At 57.5% G+C, this 15844-nt stretch overlaps 2 protein-coding genes across 2 annotated transcripts; both read right to left on the bottom strand.

Annotated features, from left to right (window-relative positions):
• Positions 1-904: 904 nt before the first annotated feature.
• MRPL24 (mitochondrial ribosomal protein L24) lies at positions 905-2399 on the bottom strand (the record flags this gene model as incomplete). Its single annotated transcript, XM_080692849.1, has 5 exons — positions 905-1041; positions 1131-1261; positions 1511-1614; positions 2042-2137; positions 2217-2399. The coding sequence occupies 5 exons, from the start codon at positions 2397-2399 to the stop codon at positions 905-907; spliced, it is 651 nt and encodes a 216-aa protein (XP_080548975.1).
• A 4170-nt stretch (positions 2400-6569) lies between these two features.
• Positions 6570-15424, bottom strand: HDGF (heparin binding growth factor; the record flags this gene model as incomplete). Its single annotated transcript, XM_080691566.1, has 6 exons — positions 6570-6576; positions 6757-6965; positions 7185-7364; positions 7979-8117; positions 8265-8341; positions 15338-15424. 6 exons carry the CDS (start codon positions 15422-15424, stop codon positions 6570-6572), a joined length of 699 nt encoding a protein of 232 aa, XP_080547692.1.
• Between the last annotated feature and the right edge of the window lie 420 nt (positions 15425-15844).

Below are 15844 nucleotides of genomic sequence, written 5' to 3'. Positions count from 1 at the left end.
TTTTACCTTCCTCCGTGTCATGTAATACTGTTTTTTATTTTTATTTATTAAAAACTGGGCTGAGGCCAGGTGTGGTGGCGCACGCTTGTATTCCCAGCATTCAGGAGACTGAGACCAGAGGATCACGGTTTGTAGACAGCCTCAGCTAGTGAGGCCCTCTGCAACTTAGTGAGACCTGTTTCAAAATAAAGAATAAAAACTAGGGTAAGAGGTGTAGCTTAAAGGTCAAATGCTCCTGGGATCCATCCCCAGACCTGGGGGGAAAAAACTGGGCTGAGGCCAGGCATGGTGGCACACGCTTGTAATCCCAGTATTTGGAGGCAGAGACCGGAGGATTGCAGTTCACAGACAGCCTCAGCTACTTGGCCCTTCTCAACTCAGTGAGACCCTGTTTCCAAATAAAGAATGAAAAATAGGGCTGGGGAATGTAGCTCAGAGATAGAATGCCCCTGGGCTCCATCCGTAGACTGCCCAAAAAAACCGGGCTGAGGCCATGGCTATGGTAGAGCACTTGCCTAGCATGCAGGAGGCCCTGTGTTTCATCCCCAGTAACAACAACAAAAGCAAATAAAAGTAACATTTAAAAACAAAAGAATCCTCTGGAAGACTTTATTCCCTTTGGTTTCTAAGTGAAAGGGCAGATGTGCGTCCTCCCTCCGGAGGCAGTGGTTAGGTCTCAACCCCAGTCCTCCACACGGGCGGCCTGGGCAGTATCTGCGGCTGCTCGGAGGTCTGCATGGGGCAGACCTCCCCTTTTGTCTCCTTTCAGAACACGCAGCTGCTGGGGCTGGGGTGCCCCTGGGGCTTGGGCTCCGGCCGCACAGGAGGCCTCCTGCACCTCCCTTGTCTGAGGAAGGTGTCTCGGTCTGGCCCAGACAAGCAGGAGGGAGCTGCTCTCCCACACTCAGTACCAGTAGACCTTCTTGTGCTTCCTGGTCTCCTGGATGCCCATGGCCTCCATCACCTCCTCCTCCAGCGTCTTCAGCCGAGGCACATAAGTTCTTTCCAGAGCATCTTCCACTGATGTGTCTTTGGGGCCGTCTGTTGAGCCGTAGGGAAGGAGATGGGATGGGATTGCCAACTCCCAGGGGCACCCTTACTCTCCTCTGCCTCTTGAGAACCCGCCTCACCAGTCCACGTTTCAGGCACGATGCCGTCGGCTCTGGGGAACTCGGGCTTGGGAATAATTCTTCCTGATCTCACAGAGACTCGGACCCGCTCTCCTGCCTCCGTGTATCGCCACTCGATCTCAGTGGGTTTCCTGGTGGGTAGAAAAGATCAGTGCGGCCTCGGAGCCAGGCCCCACAGCTAAGCCCACCCTAACGAGAGGAAGCGTCAAGGCCACTGACCTGCTCCTCCACTGCTGTGCTGATGTTACCCCAAGGAACCCTGTCTAGAAGGCAACCCCCCCGCAACTGGCCATGCCTCCCAGGTACATGGGCTGCCCAGCCCTGGCTATGATCCACGATCTCACTGGACTCAGAAAGAAGCCTCTGGCCCACATGCTTGCCTGTCCACAGGATCCACAAGCTTGACCTGGTTGTGCAGCAAGGGGGCTTCGCTGGGGATCATGGTGCCCCGGTAATCCTTGGTCCTGCCGATGTAGCGGTAATGCTGTTCAAGAGAGGGGGCACTGAAAGCAAGGGGTACCGGGTGTGGTAACGCCCGCTTGTAATCCCTGCACTTGGGAGGCTGAGACAGGAAGATCACGCAGGTTCGAAGCCAGCCTCAGCTACTTAGGCTCTTAGCAACTCAATGAGACCTTGTTTCCAAATAAAATATAAAATAGGGCTGGGAGTGTAGCCTGGAGGTAGAAAACCCCTAGGTCCCAACCCCAGTACCACAACAAAAAAAAAAAAACAAAAAAAAAAGCAAGGGGTGTGGAGGGGCTCGTCCACTACTGCTCAGCAAGTGCCACCCAAGCTGAAAAGTAGAAGGTTCTAGCTGTCCAACCATCCCTGCAGCCAGTCTCCCGTCATTCATGCTGCTTAATGGAGAAGACCAGAGCCTTCCTGAGCAGCCACCCTCTCTCTTCACTTACCGTGTTCAGCCCCTCCAGGACCACCCAATTTCGCTGCCGGATGACTTGCACCACTTTGCCCTGCTTCCCGGCATCCTTGCCTTCTAGAATCTCCACCTGCGGGAGGACAGGGGCTCAGGGACCGGGAGCCTTGCCAGGAGCCTCCCGGTCACCCTATCCCATCTGAGGCTCTCACCGTGTCACCACAGAACAGATGCCAGTCTTCATCGGAAATGGGTTCCACAAGCACGGGGCGCCGCCTGGTCCACGGTGGGTTCTTCCTCTTGTCCGCCAGGGAGCCCGGGCGGCTCATCCCGTAGCGGTAGTGGGGGGGCAGAGTGACCTTGGATGCCAAGGCCAGCAGGGCAGAGAGACGCATGGCTGCAGGCTGCCAGGGATCCCGTCGGTGTTCAACCCGGAACTCCTTGTCAGCACTGGGAAGAGAGGAACGGTACACAAAGAAGCAAGGGAAGGAGCCAGGCACGGTGGCGCACGCTTGTAATTCCATTACTGGGGAGGCTGAGCCAGGAGGATCACAGGTTCACGGCCAGCCTCAGCTACTTAGGCCCTCTGCAACTTAGTGACGCCCTGCTTTGTTTTGTTTTTTCCCCCATTTTATTTGGTTATAATTTCAAAGTTAGTTCAAATTGGCTTACATATCATAATCATCACTAATACAATTTTATTATTAAAAAAATTTTTTTTGTTGGTGCATTGTGACACCCTGTTTTGAAAAGGAAAAATAAGTAAGCTGGGGGTGGTGGTGCACTTTATAATCCCAGGATTTCAGAGGCTGAGACAGGAGGGTCTTGGTTCGGGGACAGCCCCAGCTACTTAGTCCCTTTGCAACTCAGTGAGACCCAGTTTCAAAATAAAGAATAAAAAATAGGGCTGGGGTGTAGCTCGGAGGTGGGATGCCTCTGGGTTCCATCCCCAGTACCGCAAAAAGTTAAGTAAGTAAAATAGGGCTTGGGTGTGACTCGGAGGTAGAATGTCCCTGGGCTCAGTCTCCAATGCCACTAAATAAATAGGGCTGAGGTGTCACTCAGAAGTAGAATAAACCCAGTACCCCTACATACACAAAGTTAAACAATTATATAAGAATAAAGCTATAACTATAATGTGTGTGGGGGGGGGGAGAAGGGATTGAGCCCAGAGGCACTCTACCACCGAGCTACATTCCCAGCCCCATTTTCTTTGTTGTTGTTCTTTATTTTGAAACAGGGTCTTACTAAGTTGGAGAGGGCCCCACTAAGTAGCTGAGGCTGGCCTCGAACCTCCGATTCCCCTGTCTCAGCCTCCCAAGTACTAGGATTACAAGCGTACGCCACCACGCCCGGCTTGTAATGTCATATTAACTAATATATACGCTCTGTACTATGATTCCCACCCTCTTAAGTCACTGCATGCCTGCATCCCGGGGAGGAGATCCCAGCAGCCAGCCCAGTCCCAGCACTGCGCCCCCCGCCCCTGCCCTTCTGTTCCCTCCACCATTTGCAGAAGCCCGTGTCCCTTCCGCAGCAGTGCTTCGACTGCGTGCTTGGGAGGCGTCATGCAAGCCAGCAGGGTCCGAACCTCTGACCACCTCTCAGATCGCCGCTCCAAAGCCTTTCCCCTGCCAGCGCACGCGGCAGCCATTAGTACCCACTCGCTCGTAGCTTCCAGTACAGAGACACTCAGGGGAGGCCATTGAGCCTCAGCCAAGGAAAAGGAGGGCCCATCTCGCACCTGCGTCCCGACGCACCCAGGAGCCGCAGCACCTCGGGGCTGGCGGCGCGCACCTCCCTTCCCCAGCACCGCCGAGCCTCCGCGGGTCACCGCTGCACACGGGCCCTCGGCCCCGCCCGCCCCTTGGGCTTTCTGGGAAATGTAGTCTAACCGTTAACCGGAAGCCCAACCGCAAACCTAGCCTCTTTGCATGCTGGGAGTTGTAGTCCGCCTCTATAAAGGAAGGCGGAAACAGGAAGTTCGGACGGGAGTAGCAAATCAGAAACGTGTAAGAACGCCGTGAAGCACGTCGGGAACGGCAGGAGAATGGAGGTAGGCTGGTGCGCCGGGCACATTCCTGCGTGTGCTCTGCGTGGAGGCCGCTGGGAATTGCAGTTTCTAGGGAGAATAGCTCCATTTTCTAGGTGGTTGTGGATTTCTAGTTCAAAGCAGTCACTTCTCTTTTCCAAGCAAGGCCACACCCATTTGTGTCCTCGCCCCTCTCTGGTGGAGGGTCCGAGGGGCGATTCAAAAACTCTTACAGGTTTTCTAGAGGACTGGATGAAACGTGGGCCCTTTCAATGCTAGTAGAGGATCTAGACACAAAATGTCAGATCCAGAAAGCTCAGATGTTTTAATCCTATCGGCCCGCATAATTTGGGGGATACTGGGAGGATTCTACCCATCCACTTCCCCTACCCTTGTATTACCAGCTAAGGGTGGGAGGCACCACTAATGAGGCCGAGCATTGAGACCCTATCTTAGCGCCACTGACCCAAGACTTCCACAATAATCAGGTTTTACTGTGTTCTCCCATCACTACCAGCCAAGAGGCCTTGGGCAGCCACCCTGCTAGCCTGTACAGTGTGTAACCTCAGGAACTGCAGGTGGGCAAACTAAAGACATAAATAACCCCAGGAAACAGTTGATATTCCTTGCTGAAATGCGCAGAACTCAGAAAGCATCTCCCAACTAGATGATTAGAACTACAACTGCATTTTATGGCCACAAACTCCCACCTTCCGTGGAAGGTGCCCACCCATCTCCTATATAAACTGCCCCTAAAGCAGCCTCCTGGGAAGGTGGGCTATGGACAAGACTCCTCCATCTTGATCAGCTGGCTTTTTTAGTCCAGATGTCTTCCTTGCCCAAACCGTCTTGACTTAATTGGACTGTTCTGCGACCTACAGTCTAAGCCTGGCAGCTCTCGTTAGCAAGGAGAAAAGGTTATCTTAATCAGCCTGCCCTTGTGGGTCAAATTTGTCTCTACAACCAGCCCAAACACCCACTTCCGTGACCACATGGGCTGTGGCTGATACTGGCATCTTCCTACGACCCGTTTCTCGTGTAATCTTTTTAAACCCTCCCAGATGCTGACAGAGTTGTGTCAAGCAGTGGCTGGGCAGGAGAGGCAGACCGGATGGTAGTTTCCACTGGACTGCCCTCGTGGAGGCTTGGCCTGAGAATGGAGGAGTCTGACAACCCTCTACTTACCTCAGCCCAGGGGGGTATTTTGTAAATCATTTGCATTCCCTTCCCTATAGCCCTTCTTCGATTAACCAACCACCCCCACAAAGAATCAGCCAGAATCCAAGATAGTAATCAACGGGTTTTATTTTCCTAAAACTGAAATCGCCTACGGTTCTCAGAGCTAAACTTCCAAAGCTACAGTCAGCAATTTTTCATCAGAGCCCAAGGGAGAGGGGCAAGGTGAGAGACGAAGAGAGAGACGAGGCAGAGGCTGGCCGAGGGCACTCGTGTCCTCTCTGAGTTACACATGGGATCCCGTGGCGACACCAGAGGGGACCGAGTTGGGTTATGTGGATGGGAAACGACACCAGAAGGAACACCAAAACCCCGGCTACAAAAAGAAAGTCCTCAAGCCCAAACAGAAGGGGAGCCTCCCAGTGCACCTCAGAAATGTGGGCAACAATGGGGAAGAGCAGAATGTGGAGCACACAGAGGGTGGGGGGGTAATTTTTTTTGTAAATTTTCTTTTATTAAAAACATTTCCTAAAAAATGTGTCTTGTCCTTTATGTCTGGGTGGTATATGTGACTGTAGGCTGGCCTTGAGCACTGTGGGGAGGGGCAACGGGAGAGCGTGGGATCTCCCTAGGGCATCCCATCTCTGGCCCCAGAGGTCCAAAGGGGAACAGGTGCTCAGCACTCCCACCTAAGCGGGCGAGGCCAACCCTTCAGGTCTCAGGTCCTTGGCCCAAGCAACCTGGAAGCCCCAACGTCTTTTGATGATAAACTACAACTACCAGAACTCTTGGGGGGCTGGCCAAAGGAGAATGGGAGTGGCTGATCATCAGGATTTATTGAAGGGAGCCCCTCCCCCACTAGCTATCCCACTTTCCCTGAATCTAGGCAGCTGAGAAAGCAGGTGGGGGACAAGGGACAGGAGGTAGAGATGCCCACTCTCCCGTCCTCGAGGACCGCCCCTCACAGCCCCCAGGAGCCCACCCTACTCCTACCCTACTTTCCACTCCTACCCTTGACGCCAACCTGGAGGTCAGGAACGCCCAGGGGAGGGCAAGAGGAATGTCAGGTGGGAACAGCCGGCCTGGGCCCCATGGGAGCCCTGGGCAGGAAAGGACGCAATGGCCTCATCTCATCCCAAGGAGGTATGGCCCAGACTCTGATCACAGGGGTTCGTAGGAACCTGGAGATGAAACCAGGCCAGTCTCGGGGGCTGAGCTTAAAGTGGGGAAAGTGAATGGGGAAGGAGAGCGGGCTGGGTGGGAAGGGGTTCCCAGTTTGCAGGCCATGGCCAGTTTCCCCAGTAGCACCCAGACAGCAGCAGGAACGGGGCAGGGGCTCCTCTTGAAACATTGGTGGCTACAGGCTGCAGGGGAGGGTTGGAGGGAGAAGGGTTAATGCGTGGCCTCAGCCTGGCCTCACCCCAGACGGCACCGGTCTCCTGGGAGAGCCCACCCTGCCTCCCGAGAGAGGCTGACCACTGCAGGCCCCTCTCCTCTCCGTGGGCGGCTGGCCCCCCAGCCCAGCTGCAGAGGGGCTCACCCACCTCTCGTGATCTCTGACGCCCGAGGCCTCAGCATCCTCCTTGGCAGCGTCTTCAACCTCCTCCTCTGGAGGAGGCCCCCTGCCCGAGCTGGGCTCAGAAGGGGTGCTGTTCTCTACCTCCGCCGCTGGGGGCCGATCGCCCTCCAAGACTGCCATCTCCTTCTCCTCCCCTTTAGGGTCTTCGGCCTCCTTGGGACGTTTAGGGGAGTCCTGGGCGGGGTTGGCAGAGATGAGGAGCTGAGGCTGGGGAGGCCACTGTCGCCCACAGGTGCTCCCTGTCCCCAGTCCTCCCAGGGTGCCTACAAAGCCGCCTTTGTGCCCCATCCTCGGCCCAGGGACTCCCCAATCTAGGGGCTGGAGTAGGAGAGGTCCCCCTGCCTAGACAGGCACCGCAGGCCCGGCAGAGCCCCGCCACTGTGGGCACCGTACCTCCAGCAGGTCCCCCGCTCTCCGCTTCAGCGCGCCCTTCTCATTCTTCTCTTTGGCCGGCTCATCGATGACCAGCTTCCCCTCCTCGTCGCTGCTGCCCTCGGCGCTGCCCTTCTTATCCCCATCACCCTCCGCAGCCTCGGGCTCGGGCTCCGGAGCACAGCTCTTTTTCTGGGAGGACTACAGCAGAGGGACAGGGCGCGGCGGCTGAGTGGCCTGGCGGAGGCCCCGGTGTGCTGGCCCCGCCCCGGAACCCCCCCTCGGCCACTCACGCCTTCCTTTCCCGCCTCGCCCCGCCCCCACCCAGGTGCCCAGCCTCACAAGTGACTTGAGACCCACCTCGGTCGGATTAGCCCCGGGGTAAACCCACTGGCCGGGCAGGCAGGGCTCTGTGCAGGAGGGGGGAGGGCTGGATGGAGCAGGAGGCAAAACCTCGGGTCAACTTCTCCTGGAGGGAGCTAGGACCCTTTCCCCGCCAACCCCGCCCCCGCCCTCCCGCCTGGCCCTGCCCGGCTCACGAGCACCTCCTCCTGGCAGCCTGTCTAACAACGGCCTGGCCCCACTTACCGCTCCATCTGCTTGGCCCCCACCGCCCCCCGGCTGCCGTCCCTGTGACAGTGGCCCTGACCACCGCGACACAACAGCCCGCAGCCCATCCCCTCTTGCAGGAGGCCCTGCGTAACCCCTAGAGCTCCTACCCACAGCCCCGAGGTCCTTGAGACAGAGCATCCATCCCCTGAGGCCGGGCTTCGACACCTGCTCTCTGGGGACCTCTGGGGCAGAAGGCAGCTCACCTGGTAGCCAGAGGCCTTGACAGTAGGGTTGTTCTCGATCTCCCACAGCCCCTCGCTGAACCCTTTCCTCTTGTTGGGCTTGCCAAACTTCTCCTTGGACTCCTCGTAAGGGAAGAGGTCTTTGGGGCCCAGGAATGCCCTGGAGAGAGACGAGAGACTGTGCGCTTGTGTCCCTTGCTGCCCTGAACTGCAGAGCTCCCCACGGACGCCACCTCTCTCCCCCCAAGGTGGTCCCCAGCCCTGTGACCCTGCCCACCCACACCCTGCCAGTGGCCCCTCAACTCACGTCTCGTGGGTCCCGAAAAAGAAGACTTGGTATTTGTTGGCTGTTGACTTCACAGCGGCCTCGGGCATCTCATCAATCTGGGGAGGATGAAGAGAGTGGCAGTAAGCTGGAGGCTCTGGCTAGCAGCCTCGCAGCCCACTTTCCTTTCGGTGAAGCCAGACCCACAGGGCCCCGGGATCATCGCGCCGGTTTGTGAACCCTCTTTTTGGTTTCGGGGATTGAACTACGGGGCATTCTACCTCCGAGCTACACCCTCAGCCCTTTTTATTTCTTATTTCAAAGCAATGTTTTGGTAGGTTGCTGTGGGCTTTACCACATTACTGAGGCTGGCCTCGAACCCGTGATCCCCCTGTCGCAGCCTCCCAAGTACTGGAATCATAGGTGTGCACCACTGTACCAGGCTTTAGTCTCCTTTCTTGCCCCTGTACAAATTTTCTTTCCGGTTCTGGGGATGGAACCTAGGGGCATTCTACATCCGAGCTACATCCCAGCCCTATTTTTTATTCTTTATTTTGAAACAGGGTCTCACTGAGTTGCAGAGGGCCTCACTAAGTAGCTGAGGCTGTCCGCAAACCATGATCCTCTGGTATCAGCCTCCCGAATGCTGGGACTACAAGTGTGCGCCACCACGCCTGGCCCCTCTACATTTTCAAAATGTCAACCTAAGTATCTCATGCCCTCTTCATACCCTCTTGGGACTGGTGCCCACCTGCTCCACCTCCACCCCACAGTGGCAGGGTCTGAATCTCAACTTTGCCACCCAGAGTTGTTGACCTCGGGCAACTTATTGAACCTCTGCCTCAGGATCCTCGATGATAAAGTCAGGCGTGGTGGGGCACGCTTGTAATCCTAGCATTTGGGAGGCTGAGACCCGAGGATCACAGGTTTGAGGACAACTTAGCAAATAGTGAGACTCTCATCAACCTAGCGAGACCCTGTTTCCAAATAAGAAAATCAGACTAGGGGTGTAGCTCAGAGGCAGAATACCTCTGGGTCCAATCCCCAATACCAACCCCCTCAAAAAATAAAAAAAAAGGTATCGCTAGATTGATGAGAATCTCACGACTTGCTGAGGCTATCCAATCCTCCTGTCTCAGCCTCCCAAGTACTGGAATTACAGGTGAGCACTACATGAGGCCAGGCCCTAGGTGTGAGAGCTGACACTAACTGGGCAGGAAATGCCCCTCAAGTGTGACCGTTACCGCCTCTCAGGAAGCTGCCCCCTCTGTCCCGGCCGCACTGTCCTTCAGTCTCTCATGCTAAGTCCTGACCACCCCAGGTCTGACACTGCTTCCTACAGGACACCCACCAGCTCCTCCAGCAAGTACCCGGGGAAAGCTCCCCCAGCTCCTCGCCTCAGCTCCAACTTCACCAAGTATTACTTGACTGAGGTCTCTGTGGACTATCTGGACCCAGGTCAAAGCCCAGGTCTGCTTTTATTCTGAGCACACAGTAGGCATGCAATAAATACTTGCCAAATAAACGTTGCAACACAAATAAATTTGATTCCTCTGGTTCAAGTGAGGGATAAGGCCAAAGGGCGGCCTAGCCAAGACTTGGCTTTAGTAGCGGCCCCCAAAGGCTGCAGGGAAATGCTTTGAGCCACAAAAGTTTTCAAATCCTTATTTTACAGATGAGAAAACTGAGCCCCAAATCCCCAAACTGTTAACAGAGCAAGGCAGTGAGGGCCAGGTCTGACCCAGAGCTCCTGACATGATCCCTTCCCAAGGTATCCAGGCCCCAGAGGAGGATATGGCGGAGGTGGGGGAGGCAGAGGTCTGAGGTCAGGCAAATGGGGATGGAGGGGTGGGGGAAACTGCCCAGCCTCTCCCAGGAAGCCCAGGCGAAGCAGAGCTGGGGCTTGGGGTGCGGACTACAACTCCCAGCAATCTTTGCATCAGCCCGGCAGGCTGGCTTCCCGCCGGACAGAGGCCAGGTGGCCATGTTAACTAGGGCCTCAGGCGCAGACAGGAGAGAGACAGGCCAAGGCAGTGATTAGCACAGAGATTGGGACAAGAGGTCTGGCTGGGGGGCACGGGGAGGTAGGAGACACCCAGTGTGGGAGTGGGGCCCTAGGCAGGAACTCGAGGGGCATCTTGCCCCAGACCCCGAAGTCTTCAGGCTTGGGGCACCTCCCCCCCTGCCCCGTGGCCTCTGGGGACAGAGGTCCAGCCCCTCCCCCTGGGAAGGCCAGCACAAACTGGGCCCTCCCCACAACCAGGAATCGCTGGGGTGTGAGCAGGGGTGGAAAGGCACGCAGTCCCCCCCCACAAACACGATCCCCATCGCCATGACAACCCAACCCCGCCCCCAGGGCCACTCAGCAACCAGGAATGTGACCGCCCCTCCCCCCAGGCCCTCAATCGGGATTGGGGAGGAGGGGACACTCACACCCTACCCCCCAATCCCCGAATCGCACACCTGGGTCCCTAGCTGTGGGCTGGGCCTGGGAGCACAGCTTGGGCTGGGGGGGGGGGGCTTGCTCTTAGAAAGACAGACCTGGAGTGGGGGCGGGGTGGTGGCCGGACCGGACACCTGGCTCCAGTTACCAGCTAACTGGGGGGTGGGGGCCAAACAAAGAGGGCCTCCAGGGCTTAAGGATCCCTGGAGACCCGAGTGGGACCATAATAGCAAAGGCCTCTCTCGGTGCTCTGGCGAACTGGGTGGGGTGGGGGCCAGGGGTCTCAGGTCACCGCATTTCCAGGGCCCACGCTTCACCCCTGTTGCTGGAAGAGGAGAAACTGAGGCTGGGGGAGAGGGGCTGGGGGAAGGGAGGCACAGAACATGAGGCTCTCCTCCGGAGCACAGACAGCCAAGCACCTGACCCCCCCCCCACGAAGCTGAACAGCACTGCAGGGGACCCTGGAGGCCACCAGCTGCTCAGCCCCAGGGGTGGGGAGAAATAAAAGAACGGATGGAATTAAAAATAGAATGAGACACACCAGATACACCCGCCTGCTGACTTCCAGCTACAAAAAGGATGGGCATGAAAGAGGGCAGAGGCCGGGCCTGGGAAGATGGGCACCTTCCCCCCAATGTTACCTCCCCTTTGAGTGGCTACGCCTGGAGAAAGGTCCAGGAAAGCTCTGTGTGTGCGTGCGTTAATGGGGATTGAATCCAGAGGCATTCTGTCTCCCAGTACCTCCAGCCCTATTTTATTTATTTTTTGTGGCACTGGGAATTGAACCAGAGGCATTCTACCTCTGAGCTACATTCCCAGACTAATTTATTTGTAAACAGGGTCTCACTAGGTTGCTGAGAGCCTTGATAATGCTGAGGCTGTTCTTGAACCTGTGATTTTCCAGTCTCAACCTCTCAAGTACTAGGATTACAAACATGTGCCACCTAGACCCGCTCCTATTTTTATTTTTTTCAGTATTGGGAGTGGAACCCAGAGGCATTTTACCTATGAGCTACACACCACCAGCCCTATTTCTTTCTTTCTCTTTTTTCTTTTTTTCTTTTTGTAGTGCTGGGGGTGGAACCCAGAGGCTTTTCTACCTCCCAATACTCCCAGACCTATTTTATACTTTATTATTTGGAAACAGGGTTTCACTAAATTGCTGAGAGCCTCACTAAATAGCTGAGGCTGGCTTCAAACCTGTGCCATCCAGCCTCTCAGGCGCTGGGATTACAAACCTAAAATACCACAGCTGGCTATTCTTTATTTTGAAACAAGGTCTCAATGAGTTGCAAAGGGCCTCACTAAGTATCTAAGGCTGTCCACAAACTGCAGTCCTCCTGTCTCAGCCTCCCAAGTGCTGGGATTACAAGCCTGTGCCACCAGGCCCAGCTCCTACTTTATTTTTATTTTGAAACAAGTTCTTGCTAAATTACTGAGAGCTTTAAGAACTTGCTGGGGCTGGCCCAGAACCTGCGATTCACCAGTCTCAGGCTCCCAGTACTGAGATTACAGGTTATGTTCCACGCTGGGGTCCCTGTTTTCTTTTCTTTTTTTTTTTTTTTGGGGGGGGGTTCTAGGGATTGAACCCAGCATCATTCCACCTCTAAGCTACACCCCCAGCCCTCTTTATCTTTTTTTTTATCCTTTATTTTGCAACAGGGTCTCCCTATGTTGTGGAAGGCCTCACTTGTCGAGGCTGGCCACTAACCTGTGGTTCTCCCATCTCAGGCTCCCAAGTACTGGGGTTACAAGCACGAGCCACCTCGCCTGGCTCCTGTTTTCTTTTAATGGAATCTCCAGCCCCTCAAAGAAGAGAGATCTCTTCTGTAGGAGCACATCATTTTCTCAAGCTCCAAAGGAAATAAGTGTCTTCTTGGAAGCCAAGGGCAGCTCCTCCTAGAAGGAGAGGATCTGAGGCCTCAGGGGAGCCCTGAACCCCAATACAGATGTCTGTTTCCCAGGTGGTGCCTCTGAATTCAGGCTGTGACTCAGAACCAGTGAGTCAAGGCTAAGTGGGTCAGGGTGGGGCCAGATGTGCTGGAGACCCCGGCAGCCCCCCACCAGCCAATAGAGGAGGGGGCTCTGCACCACTGCAGGGGTTCAAGACACCTCCCTCTCAGGCCTGCCACCCTCTCCTCCGCATTTGCCCGAGTCCCATCAGACAGGCCTGGCTTGTTGGAAACCCTTCCAGTCCCACAGAGGGTGGGAAGTTCGTGCTGGTGAGGTGTGTGTGTGGGGTAGGGCGACTGCACACAGCTCCCCCCAGCCTCAGGTCACCTAGCCAGCTCCTAGGAGGGTGCAGGCCCGGCACTGGCTGGCAGGCGGGTTCTGACCACCACGCCCAGAGCCGGGCAGACCTGCCCCAGCAACCAGAAGATCTGGGCGGCAGGCGGGCAAGACGGTTGGGGCCAGGGAAGTGTGGCATGCCAAGGGGCAGAGCAGGAGGGCGAAGGAGGAGGTCCTGGGGAACAGGCGGTTTTCTGGGATTGTGAAACAGGAAGCAGACAGAGGAGGAAGGAACCTGGGGGGAAAATCTTGGAGGTTAATTGTGAAGTGCTCTGGGGAAGCTAAGCAGGAGGAGAGGGGAGGGAGAAGGTTAAGGAGTCACTCCATCCTTGGGCCTCAGCGCGAGGCCCTTCTGGCTGCCTTCTCCAGCACCAGGCCTAGCAGGCCCTCCCAGAATCATCGTGGCCTTATCAAGCTGGCTACACTGGAGGCCTCCTCCTCCTCCTCTCCATCTCAGGAAGGGCTGGGCCCCCAGGCTCTGCCACTCTAGGGACAGGAACGCCCAAGAGACTCAGCTTTGTCAGTTTCTGGGGGCTCAAGAGGGCTGTGTGGGGGAGGTAACAGCTTGGGGGCACCCCTGACCCAATTATCACAACCAGTACCCAGAGCCAGGCAAAGCGTGGGGCTCCACCTCTTGGGGATCCAGTCTGCCCTCCCTACCAGAACTCCAACTTTATCTAAAAGGGCCAGACCTCAATGGGGGAAGAAACCACCCCCCACCCCCCGCCGCCTTCCCCCAAGGCCTTCCGTTCTGGAGGCCCAGGAGACCCAGAAATGGATGACCTCCCCAGTTCCAGACACTGCCCTCATTCCAATGGCCACTAGAAACCCCAGGCCCTTTCTCACCGGGGTCACTATGGGTCCTTCTGTGTCTCTACCCCTTTCCTCTCCTCTGACCCAGAAGGGTTCCCCAGAACCCACATTCCAGCTAACACTTCCTCCCCAGGCCTGAGCCCAGCCTGGACTTTGTCTCACCCCCAGGAGAGAGAAACAGTGCAGACTGGGGTTCAATTCTTGCCCTGCCCACCAGGGCCTTGGCACTCGGGCCAAGAAGCCAGGTGGATCAAAGGGTGCAGGGTAAAGTACATGAGCATTCACACACGCACACTGAGGCAGTCTACGGCCGCCTCTCCACGCTGCCCCAGTGAGTCTATCAAGAGGCCCTGGTACCTGGGGGGGCCCGGCTTGTCTCCACACTCCCATCCCAGAGGCCAGGCCCAGCAGAAACTTTCAGGGGGCCAAGGAGCTCAAGGCACATGCCTCAGGAGAGGGGACAGAAAGAAGAAGGGTCTCTTAAGATTTTCTCAGAGAAGCCTAGCTGACCCGACATCCTAAACAGGACCCAGCGTAGGGTCTAATGGACAGACAGCCTTAGTCTAAGAAGAGCAACCCCAAGTCACAAGTACTCCTGCACGAGGCTCCCTCCCTCCCTCCACCCTGGATCTCACTCTTTGGGAGTCCCACACTGTAGGGGGCTGAGTCATATCCTCCCCGGACACCAAAGGCCCCTCCGCACCAACTTTAAAATAAATTCCCAAAGGCACTGCCCCTCGCGCGGCTCCCACCCTCCCCAACAACTGGCAACCTCCCACTCGCCTTACTTATCTCAGTCCTTAGGGGAAAAGCTTGATAAACATCCAGGTTGGCTTTGGGGCCCCACCCTCCCACCTGGCCAGGTGCTGGAAGGGGGGAGGCCCTTCTGTTGGCGGGCTGAGTCAACCACATGGCGAAGTCGGGAGGATTCTGGCGGGAGATGCTCATATGGGGGGTTGGGGCTGCTGAGACGGGCTCTCCCCACCGCGACTAAAGCAGTCACAACCGGACTTCCCCATCCCGCAGGGGGCCTGGCTGCCCTGGGTCCCAAATCCGAGCTGGCGCCATAAAGAGGAGCATTTCTGTAGAGCAGAGAGCCGGCCGATTCTGGCGCAAAGTTACCCACTCGGGTAGATCCCTGCGCCCGCCGCCCCCCAACCATCCCTCGACCCTCCCAACTTCCCCTGCCCCAAACCAAAGTTTTCTAGTAGCGAACTCCGCCTCCGATCGCCCTCTCTGGACCTGGACCCTGCGCGACCATTTACCCAGGGGGGGGGGGGGAAGTGTGAACTGGGGGAGGGGGCGACAATCCGCGGAGCAACTGGGGACCTCGCGGGGGTCCCAGGCCGGGCGGCGGCGGGAGGGTCACGGACCCCAACCCGGGTGCGCGCCCCGAGTATGGGGGCCGGGGGCGGCGCCGAGCACGCGGGGCCCGCGCCCCCAGGACGGAGCGGGCGGGGGCTCGGGGGCGCCCCGGGGCCCGCGGCCCGGCCCCAGCCCCTCGGCGGCCCCGCGCCCCCCTCCCCCCGGTTATGCAACCCCGGGCGCGGGGCCGCGGCGCGCTGCTCACCCGGGCCGGCCAGTGCGGGTAGCCCTTCATCTTGGCGAACACCAGGTCCCCGCATTTGTACTCCTTCTGCCGGTTGGATCGCGACATGGCGGGGCCGCGGGCGCCCCGGGCTCCGCGCCGGGCCGGGAAGCGCGAGCCCAAGTCCGCGCGCGCGGCGCCGCTCCGCTCCGGCCCTCGCGCGGCCCCCGCCTCGATGGCGGCCCCCGGCCCGAGCTCCGGCGCGGCCACGGCGTCTCCGCCCGCGCGCCGCACGGACGGGGCGGGCGCCGATCGGTCAACGCTCGGGCGCGGAGGTGCCGCCGCGCTCGTGCAGTTGTTTGTGTTTGAAATTCAATTGCTCCCTCCTCTGCGCGAGGCCTCTTCCTCCACCCCCCGCCCGGTCCCCACTCCTCCTCCTCCTCCTCCTCCCGCCTCCTCCGGGCCCACTCCTCCTCCTCCTCCTCCCTCTTCGCGCTCCCTCCCGCGGAGGTTCGATGCGTGCAGCCGCTCGACGCCCAGGGTCTGCCG

The sequence above is a fragment of the Muscardinus avellanarius genome (assembly GCF_963383645.1).
Source record: "Muscardinus avellanarius genome assembly, chromosome: 3".
Classification (NCBI taxonomy): Eukaryota; Metazoa; Chordata; class Mammalia; order Rodentia; family Gliridae; genus Muscardinus; species Muscardinus avellanarius.
This window is presented reverse-complemented; position numbering and strand designations above follow the sequence as displayed.